The sequence below is a fragment of the Mastomys coucha genome, unplaced genomic scaffold, assembly GCF_008632895.1.
Source record: "Mastomys coucha isolate ucsf_1 unplaced genomic scaffold, UCSF_Mcou_1 pScaffold16, whole genome shotgun sequence".
NCBI classification, from domain to species: domain Eukaryota; kingdom Metazoa; phylum Chordata; class Mammalia; order Rodentia; family Muridae; genus Mastomys; species Mastomys coucha.
Genome location: NW_022196898.1, coordinates 37,898,075 through 37,909,343, shown reverse-complemented (window position 1 = coordinate 37,909,343; position 11,269 = coordinate 37,898,075). Strand labels below are relative to the sequence as shown.

The 11,269-nt window shown below is 39.4% G+C and overlaps 1 protein-coding gene across 4 annotated transcripts in view; it reads right to left on the bottom strand.

Annotated features, from left to right (window-relative positions):
- Ash1l (ASH1 like histone lysine methyltransferase) overlaps nucleotides 1-11,269 on the bottom strand; it is a 126,688-nt gene that overhangs the window by 44,358 nt on the left and 71,061 nt on the right. For all 4 annotated transcript variants that reach the window (XM_031374437.1, XM_031374435.1, XM_031374436.1 and 1 more), the window contains 2 exons: nucleotides 6,519-6,698; nucleotides 3,536-3,630 (listed from right to left, as the gene is read on the bottom strand). In XM_031374437.1, coding sequence (XP_031230297.1) covers nucleotides 3,536-3,630; nucleotides 6,519-6,698 — 275 coding nt within the window. The remainder of the gene's footprint in view (nucleotides 1-3,535; nucleotides 3,631-6,518; nucleotides 6,699-11,269) is intronic.

The window sequence follows — 11,269 nt, the reverse complement described above, 5'->3', positions numbered from 1 at the left end:
GAAAAAAAAAAAAAGTAATAGTCTACACTGGTCCTAAGAAAAGGGAGTCAGGTCTTACTACACATTCTAGAGTGTACTTGGACTTTCTATGTAGACCAGGTTGGCTTTGAATCACATACATTTCTGGGATTAAGGGCATGAGCCACCATGCGTGGCATTACTCTTTTGTTTGTTTGTTTTTTGAGACACAGAGAACAAACTTTTTTTTGGTTTTTCTGTGTAGCCCTGGCTGTCCTGGAACTAACTCTGTAGACCAGGCTGGCCTCGAATTCAGAAATCCACCTGCCTCTGCCTTCTGAGTGCTGGGATTAAAGGCATGCACCACCACAGCCCGGCGAGAACAAACTTTTTATGAGAACAGTTGATTCTATTGTTTGCCTGCAATACTTGTTTTTTTTCTAGAAAATGCAAAGACAGACAGAAAGGTTTTGAACTTCTTTAAAAAATTGTTTTTCCTTATAGGTAAGGATTCATTCACATCTACTCAAACTGACTTTAAAACAAGAACTCTGCTTGCAGGCCCCATCTAACATTTGCATAGGATCAAGACTCCAAGACTGAATCAAGGCTTCCTAGCAATACTCACATTCCTCTTTGTCTAATGCATGCAATGATGACACTGAAGAAAAAAAGAGAATTCAGGCTAGTGTTGAGAAAGCAACTGTAATTGGTCCAGAGCTTGGCACCACTGTAGGGAAGCTGTGCTGCACTGGGACAACAGGACAGGTGTCCTGAGGGTAAAACGCACCCGCCCAGAGGCTACAACTTGAGAAGATCCAAGCTCATTTGAAGGAAGGCAGCCTACAATGAAACAGAAATCTGCTGAAGGAACTCCTTGTTCCCCCTCAAAGCACTGGCTCAGAGGATGTAAGATGGATTATATAGGTCTAAGTACTTGTGTAAATTTGATGACCAGAGTTTGATCCCTGGAACTAATATAAACATGGAAAGAGAGAACCAACTTGACAAAGTTATTCTTTGACTTCCATATACACGCTGTGGGATGAACTTCCTTCACACATATATGCACGCACCCATATGACATATATATATATATTGAAACCCAGCAAAAAGTGGCTGGAGGGATGGATAGCTTAGTGGTTGAGAGCACTGGCAGAGGACCCTAGTTTTGATTCCCAGCAACCACACAGTAGCTCACAATCATCTGTAGGTGCTCCAGTAATAGGGAAATCTGATATCTTCTAAGTACCTGTCATTCACTGAATGCAAAGACAATCGTAGACAAAACACTCAGACATAATAACAACAACAACAACCAAATTTAAAAAAAAAGCAGGTACCTAAGGATGGCATATAAAAGCTGACAGAAGCTGGCAAAAGGGGGCCAGGCTAGATGCCAAGAAGCTAGAAGACTTAGGCACTGTTGTACATTGCTGGTTTTGAAAGTAAGAAAGATGGGGCTGACGAGAAGGCTTGGAGGGTAAGAGCACTGACTGCTCTTCTGAAGATCCTGAGTTCAAATCCCAGCAACCACATGGTGGCTTACAACCATCTGTAATAATATCTGACGCCCTCTTCTGGTGTGTCTGAGGTCAGCTACAGTGTACTTATTTATAATAATAAATAAATCCTTTAAAAAAAAAAGAAAGAAAGATAGATGTAGGGCTAAAGGGGTTATGGAGTTTTCTGTGTGGTTTCAGAGAGTAGCTGCAGCCAAGGAATGTACAGTAGTAGGGTTGGTATTCTTGCAAGGGGGCATAGGAGGGCCAGTGCTTCAAGCTGTGAAGGCAAAGCCTAAATTGAAATGGAGATTCCAGGAAATTGGAAATACCTGGACCATGGGTATGCAGAGGAGTGGGCATGGAATGGAGCCACCTTAGAAAAGAATCCAAATATTCTGCTTGTAGTAAAGAGGAGGAACTGGTTCTGCCCATGCCTTCTGTAGCCCAGTTGACTATTTTAAGAGCACCAAATGACAGATAAGGAGGTATAAGATTTAGTTTTTGCTTTGCTAGATTTTTATTTTGTCCTGGTTTGAGTGTTCCTTGCTATGCCTAAGTTCTTTCCTTTTAAAACAGGAATGTGGGTTTGGTGAAATGGCTCAGGGGGTAAGAGTGCTGACTGTTCTTCCAAAGGTCCTGAGTTCAAATCCCAGCATCCACATGGTGGCTCACAACCACCCATAGTAAGATCTGACACCCTCTTCTGGTGTATCTTATTTATAATAATAAATAAATGTTTGGACTGGGGCTGACCAGAGCAAGCAGAGGTCCTAAAAGTCAATTCCCAATAACCAGATGAAGGCTCACAACTATCTGTACAGCTACAGTGTATACTCATATACATTAAATAAATACATAAATCTTAAAAAAAAAACAGGAATGTGTTAATGTTGGAAATATGTAAACATTTTTTTTATTGGAACTCATAGCTAGAGAAACTGACTTTATTCTCTTTTGGAGATGAAGTCACACTATGTAGCCCTAGCTGGCCTTGACTTCACAGACACCCACTTGCCTCTTCTTTCCAACAGCTAGGAATAAAGGTATGCGTCATGCCTGACTTTTAATGTGCTAAAAGTTTTAAAAACTTTGTGGTCTTCTAAAGTTGGATTGAATGTATTTTATATTATAATATGGTAATAAGCCAATGAACAAGATAGCTTAAAAATGATGTGTGCCTCCTGAGTGCTGGGATGAAACACATGGTCCGCCACTGCTCAGTTAAGACTTCATCTTAAAACAACAAAAATAAAACTCCCAAATAAATAAACAATAAAAAGTAAGATCCATCTAAAGAATGTCTTTGATCAATTTCAGTTCAAAATGTGTCCCAGGAGAACCTACTCAAGATTCTCATTTGGGGGGCTGGGCTGGAGAGCTGGCTCAGAGGTTAAGAGCACTGGTTATTCTTTCAGAGGTTCTGAGTTCAATTCCCAGCTACCACATGGTAGCTCACAACTACCTGTAATGGGATCTGATGTTCTCTTCTGGAGTGTCTGAAGACATTGATAAGTATACTCACATACATTTAAAAAAAAAAAAAAAGATTCTCATTTGGAAGAAAAGGAATAATGTCCATTACTTAGCTACTACCCATTTTAAAAACAAGAAAACCAGGGTTGGTGTAGAGATCAATGGTTGAATTTTTTTCCTTTCTTTCCTTTAAAAAAAAGAAAGAAAAAAAAAAAAAACAGGGTTTGATGCAATTCTGGATGTCTCTACATTGTTGTGTAGCTGTGGATGTCCCTGAGCTTCAGATCCTCCTGCCTTCATCTTGAGTGCCAAAATCACATGTACATTGCCTGCCTAGTCTTGCCCCTGGTTCCTGCAGTACTGGAGAGCCAATCCAGGCTTCCTTCTCGTCAGGCATACACTCTACCAGCTGAACTAAATTCCCATGTCCTTGTTAAGAATTCTTGGGAATTTCTTGGTTTTTGTTTTGTTTTTGTTTTTGTTTTTTTCTAAAATGGTAAAAGAATTTGAACCCAGCACAACACAGAATATAGGTACTTTCCTAAATTCAGAATATACAATTTCTTCTTCTCAGTAAGTGATATGGACTGATTACTCACCAACGTGAATGGGTGCTGGGAATAAGCCATACTCGTGCTCTCCTGGAGTGTACTCCAACTTTTCTTTCTTTAATTGGATTAATCGGCTCTTTGGGCTGTGATGAGAAAATGAATAAGAAACAAAGCCAATCAAATATCTTCCTGAGGCCAAATGTCAAGAGATGAAATCTGGTAAGGTGAGTCAATGGCTTATGGCATTTGCTACAGAGAATGACAACCTGAGTTAGAGCCCGGGGAACTCTACTGCTGAAAGAGTCAACTTCTTAACACTGTCCTTTGTCTTCAATGTACATGTGTGCAAGCCCATTTCAATGAATAAATACAAAGAAAAATGTTAATCTAAAACTTAAAAAACTCAGCAGTTAATAGTATTGCCTATTCTCTATAGAGAGGACCTGAGTTCTGTCCCCAGAACCTATATCTGCAGAGGGAGAGGATCTGGTATCCTCCTCTGGCCTCTAAAAATATTGTCATATACCTACAAGCACCTGTGAATACACATAAATAAAAATAAATAAATAAATTGTAAATTCAGGAAATCTCCTTTAAAAGAGGTTCTTTAACACTGTATAAATTTTACAAAAAGAATTTGAATATCAGATCTAATTTTATTTTATTTGTTTAATAACAGCCCTGGCTGTATAGGTAAGATGGTCTTCAGCCATGGAGCCAGTGGTGGGAGCAGAGAATTCACCTCAGCCTTTTTTCCACACATGCACATGGTCACCCACCCACACTCATGCAGACATATCATACAAAACAAAACAAAAAAAGCATTTATTTTATATGCGTTTTGCTTGTATGAGTACAGTTGTCACATGTATGCCTGGTGCTTGCAGAGGCCAGAATCGGGCAATGGATCCCCTAAAACTGGAGTCCTCTGCAGGATCACAAAGTGCTAATTACTAAGCCATCTCTCGTTCATTTCTCCAGTCCTTTGAAGAGAGGGAGGGAGAGAAGGAGGGAGCGAGAGAGAGAAAGAAAAGAGAGAGTCTCAGAGAGAAAGAGAGAGAATGAGTGTGTGTGTGCGTGTGTGTGTATGTGTGTGTATATGTGTGTGTTTCAAGACTGGGTTTCTCTGTGCAGCCCTTCCTGGCTGTGAACCAAGAGATCTGCCTGCCTTTGCCTCCCAAGTGCTGGGATTAAAGGTAAGCATCACTAACAATCTGGCTGGATGAGAATTTTAAAAATGAATTTCTTTATGATTTATTATCAGTAAATGTTGGGTTAATATACTGCTTGGTCCAACGTGGGCCTATAAAATAGCAGTGCTGGCGACAACATTGTAAACAAAAGCCTAAACATAATCCCTTGGAATTCTCAAGATTCTGTTTACCAAGAAAAGTACTACCTTCCTTATCTCCCCCTACCTATAATGGTCATCTACCTCAGGTAAAGAACACCTCGGGCTCAATTCATCAAAGCAGCCTGCATCTTGCCATCTATCCTATAAAACATGAGTACTTTGCTGCCAAGTTGCTCTTTTCTGCTCCTGAGACAGTCTTAACAGTTTGATCCCCAATAAACTTTCTTACTACCCAGAGAAGGTCCAGTTTGGTATTTTCAATCTTTCTCACATGAACCTATTTTACATGTATATATAGATGGGACCATGTAACTTTTTCTTGGGTTAAAAAAAAAAAGACTGGAAAGAGCAGGACTGTGCTAGACAAGTGCTCTATGAAGACAGTAACCCAAGCCGTGGGTCTGTGCTGGACAAGTGCTCTATGAAAACACTAACCCAAGCCTTGAGTCTCTTAAATCTAATCTTCTTTCAGTTTTATACTTTTCTGTTCAAACTCATAGAGATCCATCTGCCTATGCCTCTCAAGTGGTGGGATTAAAGAAAACTTTAGAAATATGTCCCAAACCTCCTGGCTTAATGACTGTTTCACTTTTTTTTTTTCTTTTAAATAAAAAAAAGGAACTGAAAACTGAATTCAGGCCATATGTGGCAGCCCATGCCTATAATTCCAGTACTTTACATGAGGCTAGTTTTTAACTTTACCATGAACACTTCCTTGGTGTTTAAAAATCACCATCCCCACCCCCCACGCCCACCTGTTTAAAAGACAGGGGCTCATGCAGCTCAGGCAGATAGAGTTCTCTGTGTACTTGAAAGTGGCTCTCACCATTTGCTCTGCTAACCCTCTTTGGATTATAGACAAGCCCAATCATATACAGGTATGAGGCACTAGATATCAGATCTGGGCTTTCAGCTTAAGCAATTTACCAAGAGCCAGCCCAAAGCTTTCTAATTAACACACACCTGTGATCACAGGGCAGAGCTGGATGGCTGGTCTACACTGCCAGTGCTTGACTCCATTGCAATAAAGTAACAAAGGATTACTTATCAAGCTGTATGAGGGATTTATAAAGTTCTTCGAACAATGCAAGAAAATTTATTTATTTGACAAATGATTTAATCAACAAAACTCCAAATGCATTTATCTGCACAGACAGTGTTATTTAACTTTCTTCCTTCTTTCCTTCATTTTTGAGAAATGTCTCGTTATGTAGTCTGGCAGGATGTAAAGAATGATGCCCTTGAACAGTGACAATCTTCCTGTCTCTGCTTCCAGAGTGCTTGGATTACAGGTGCACAGCATCACACCTAGTATTCTTTCTTACTTTTAAAACAAAAGGAATAATTAGAACACGAACCACAGAATGGATGTCAGGGGGGGTTAAACATCAAGAACAATAATTGTAACTCTATAACCCAGTGCAGCATCAACAGTACAGGGAATACAATGGTACTTGAGAGTGTTATACATACAAAATATATTACATATATAATGTATATTAGATTATATATAATATGTGTGTGCACATACAAATGTGATACATTTTTTACCTTTTTAAAAAAAGATGGGTGGATAACAGGTATCAGAAGATATAAGCTTACAGTCACTACTACTTATTCTGTAGTTTTGTAAACGTCAGAGTACAGCCCAGCTCTCTGGTATTTCTTACTACTTACTCTGTGGTTTTGTAAACGTCAGAGTACAGTCCAGCTCTCTGGTATTTCTTCTTTGGAGGACGTGGGGCTTTCTTTTCTCGTGGGATGAGAGCCAGCACAGGTTGCAAGGTACTTTCCGGTTCAGAAGGTTCAGCCAGGGTCTCAAGAGGACTAGGAACTTCAATTGGTGTTTCTATAAAGCTAGAAAAAAAGTCTGAAGATGTTATTGTGAAAAATAATTATGTATACTTATAATTATTTACTTATATACATAATTGCTTTATATATAATTATATTTCATATTTTATAGAATACATATATGTGATATATATTGGTAGAGTCTTGGCCTTGAACTTGCTATATAGCCAATAATGGCCTTAAACTCTTGACTCTTGTGCCTCCCATTCCCATGTACTGATATTATAGCCATGCTTCAAGCATCTTGATGCTTACTTTCAATGTCAGAGTCAGGCACAGATAGTTCTCTGAGCTGGAGGCCAGCCTGGCCTATACTACTGAGTTCTAGGCCAGATAAAGCTATATAGTAAGATCCTGTCTTAAAAGAAAGAATTGTCGCCGGGCAGTGGTGGTGCACGCCTTTAATCCCAGCACTTGGGAGGCAGAGGCAGGCAGATTTCTGAGTTCGAGGCCAGCCTGATCTACAGACTGAGTTCCAGGACAGCCAGGGCTACACAGAGAAACCCTGTCTCAAAAAACCAAAAAAAAAAAAAAAAAAAAAAAAAAAAAAAAAAAAAAAAAAAAAAAAAAAAAAAAAAAAAAGAAAGAAAGAAAGAAAGAAAGAATGAATTGTCAAGACACATGAGTGTGGTGATCAGTGTCTTTCATCCTACTGCTTAAAAGAAGCAGGGGCTGGAGAGATGGTTCAGTGGTTAAGAGCACTGGTTGCTTTTCTACGGGTCCTAGGTTTAATTCCCAGCACACACATGGCAGCTTACAACTGTCTGTAACTCCAGTTCCTGGGGATCTGACACCCTCACACAAACATACATGCAGGCAAAACACTGATGGATGTAAGATAAAATTAAATAAATTCATTTTAAAAAATTGATGCAAAAGGATCAGGAGTTCACTCATTCTTGGCAGCACAGCAAGTTGAAGACCACCCTGGATTAGAAAACCACAATCAGTGCAGTCAGGCGTAGAGGTTCACACATGGACTCTCAGTACCCTCGAGTCATAAGTTTGAAGGACTGTGTCTGAACAATAACAATCTCCAAAGGAAGCCTGGTGATGGTCCAAGTCTATGAACAAAGCTACTACTTAGGCTGAGGCAGAGGGATGTCAAGTTCAAGGCTAGCTTGGATAGCTTACTGAGACTTTTTCCAAAAAATTAACAACACACAAAAAACGACTCGGGACTATGGCTAAGTTGTAGTTCTATACCTTATAATATCTTACAATGTAACAACATTCAAATTGCTTTGGCTAAAAAACTATTCAAATTTTTATAAAAGTATAACCTTTTTTTTTTTACAGGATACCACAAGAAAGATCTACTCAAATAAAACAAGGCAAATCATTAACAAATTTACTGAAAGTCAATGATGAAAAAAATACAAGACAGTAAGAGGAGGCAGGGGCTCAAGAATTTCAAGGTTATCTGGACTACACAGAAAGTTCAAGGCTAGCCTGAGATAGGGCCCCATCTCAAACAAACCAATTAATCAAAACCCATCAAACTCACACATTAGAGATGAATCATGCTTTAGCAAAGGCAGAATTAAGAAGGAAGAGTCAGAAAGATTCCTGTAAGTTCAAAGTTCAGAGCATCATTAGTTCAAAGCACCAGTGGTCATGAGAAACTGTCTTAAAACAAACAAAATGATGTGATCATGTTTGATACAATGAATAACATTTAAGAAATCTAGGGTTAGGGAGATGGCATACAAAATGCTTGCTATACATGCACGAGGAACTGTGTTTCACCCCCAGAATTCGTGGAAAAGTATGACAATATGTGCTTGTACTCATAACACTAGAGAGGCAGAACAGTAAGTTCCTGGGGTTTATTGGCGAGTCAGCCTCAGCTAAGCTAAGCCCCTGGGTACCCTGAAAAACCTTGTCTCAATAAACAAAGTGATGGCTCTTAATGACGGAAACCCTAGGCTGATCTCTGGCTTCCACATGTATGTGCATACATGAGCATCCCCACACATGAAAACAAGCCATCTCTGCTCCTACTATAAAAAAAATCTAAATAAGGTAAGGTGACAATGTAGCATACACCTTTAAACCCAGTACTCCAGATGTGGGGCAGGAGGGTCTCTGAGTTTGAGACCAGCTTAGTCTACATAGCAAGTTTCAGTTGAGCCAGGGCTACATAGTGAAGATAGGAAGAAAAACTACTAACAAGTTGAGGAAAACCGGTATAGTGGCCATGATATCTGTACTCTCAGGATTTGTGACTTGAGATACTATGCTTATTGCGAATTTTGAGGCTAACCTGAATCCAAGTTTAAGACCCTGCCTGAAAAACAAACAACAGCAACAAAACAAAACCACAACAAAAAATTAAAGATATTTTTGGTTCCAACAAAGATGGGGCAGGCATATTGTTTATTCATGTTAGCACTACTAAAAGCTGAAAAAGTTATAAAGTAGAAGCAAAACATAGCTACAAAATGGTACCTAAGTAACCAACCATCCAGAAGTTTCCCAGATATTCTATTTGCCTCTCACAAAAAACTTGAAGACTTAAGTGGTTTTATTAATGTGAGAGCTAAAACAAATGCCTGTCTCATGAATATTTCATTGTAAATGTCTTTAGCCAGTGCAAAAAGTTGAGATTAAAAAAGACCAGAAATGAGGAGCTAAAGAATAGCTTACAACTGCCTAAAACTCCAGTTGGAAAGACTGCTCAATTGGTAAAGTTGTCCCATGTAAGTTGTTTGCCTAAGTAAAACAACAAACAACAACAACTACTACTACTACAATAAAATAACTTACTACTATTACAACTATAATAAAACAACTGTTTACTTCCAGCACGGGGGAGAGGAGTAAACCCTAAAGTTTTTGGGCCAAAGACTCTAGCTGAATCAGCAAAATCCAAGTTCAGTGAGAGACCCTACTGTGTTAAAAACTAAGGGGAACGCAATTAAGACACCCAACATAAGCCGGGCAGTGGTGGTGCGCGCCTTTAATCTCAGCACTTGGAAGGCAGAGGCAGATGGATTTCTGAGTTCAAGGCCAGCCTGGTCTACAGAGTGAGTTCCAGGACAGTCAGGGCTATACAGAGAAACCCTGTCTTGAAAAAAAACCAAAAGACACCTGACATTGACCACTGATTTTTGTAAAAGTGTACTTAAGAATGTATGTCTGCACATGCATACTTAAGAATGTACCCCTACACATGTACCCACACATAAACACATATATAAAACTGTAATGAGAATTCTGGAATTTTGATTTCTTTAAAAAGCACAGAAATATTTTGTTTTAATCAAGGCGTGGGGATGTGGGGCTGCTTCACAGCATCTGACTATGATTTGCATCATGCTCTAACAGAGGCGTGGTTTTGCCAGCTGCAGATAGTTTCTGCGATTGTGTGAAATTTGGAATTTTGGGAACTTTTCAGAAGGTATATAAATTTCCTGCCACGAGAGGCAGAGCTGGTGGTTGCTTCAGTTTGTTAGTAACTGTGCTCAATGAAGAAACAAGAAGAAAGAGTTAGATTTAGATCTCTTTCCCCTGACCCCAATCCCTTTTTCCCTCTGTTATATATGATAGAGGGTAAAACTGGGGGTGGGAGAGAGGAAAAAAGGGTGGGAAAAGAACCCATTAAGTAGTAAAAAGACCAGCTACAGGGACTGGTGAGATGGCTCAGTGGTTAAGGGCACTGACTGCTCTTCTGAAGGTCCTGAGTTCAAATCCCAGCAACCACATGGTGGCTCACAACCATCTGTAATGAGATCTGATGCCCTCCTCTGGTGAGTCTGAAGACAGCTACAGTGTACTTATATATAACAATAAATAAATCTTAAAAAAAAAAAACCCAGCTACACAAAACAAAGACAATAAAAGAACAGCCAGATAATGTGGTCCTATGTAAAGGAAAGAAATGCAGGTAAAAGATAAGTAGAGTGCAGACATAGGACTGATTACTTTTTTTTTTTAACTTCTAAAATAACACTTTCTGCTCCAGGAAAGGATCAGAGTTTGGTCCTCTGATCAGTAGCTACTTGTTGTGTCATCTTCTGGCCTCTGCAGGTACTCACGTATAATGCACACACCGAGGCTGACTAAATAGATGAAATAGTTCCTAAGAAATACACTTAGCCAGTAAATATATGAAAAAGGTTAATATCAAAGGATGAAAAACAAACTGTCAAGCAAATAGGACACAGTAACAGGCAGGCGTTCATATATCAGAAAAAGTAAACTTCAGGCCTGGTGAGATGGCTCAGCGGGTAAGAGCACTGACTGCTCTTCCAAAGGTCCTGAGTTTGGATGCCAGCAACCACATGGTGGCTCACAATCATCTGACGCCCTCTTCTGGTGTGTATGAAGACAGTTACAGTGAATTACCCTGGAGCTAGTGGGGCCAGAGTTCAATTGCCATCAGCCACAAGATGGCTCACGGCCATCTGTACAGCTACAGTGTACTCATACATATAAAATAAATAAATAAATCTTTTAAAAAATAAAATAAAAAGTAAACTTCAAACCAAAACTACTAGAAGAGATTAAAAGAGACATTACAATTTGAAGCCCCACAGTGGTGGCGCATGCCTTTAATCCCAGCACTTGGG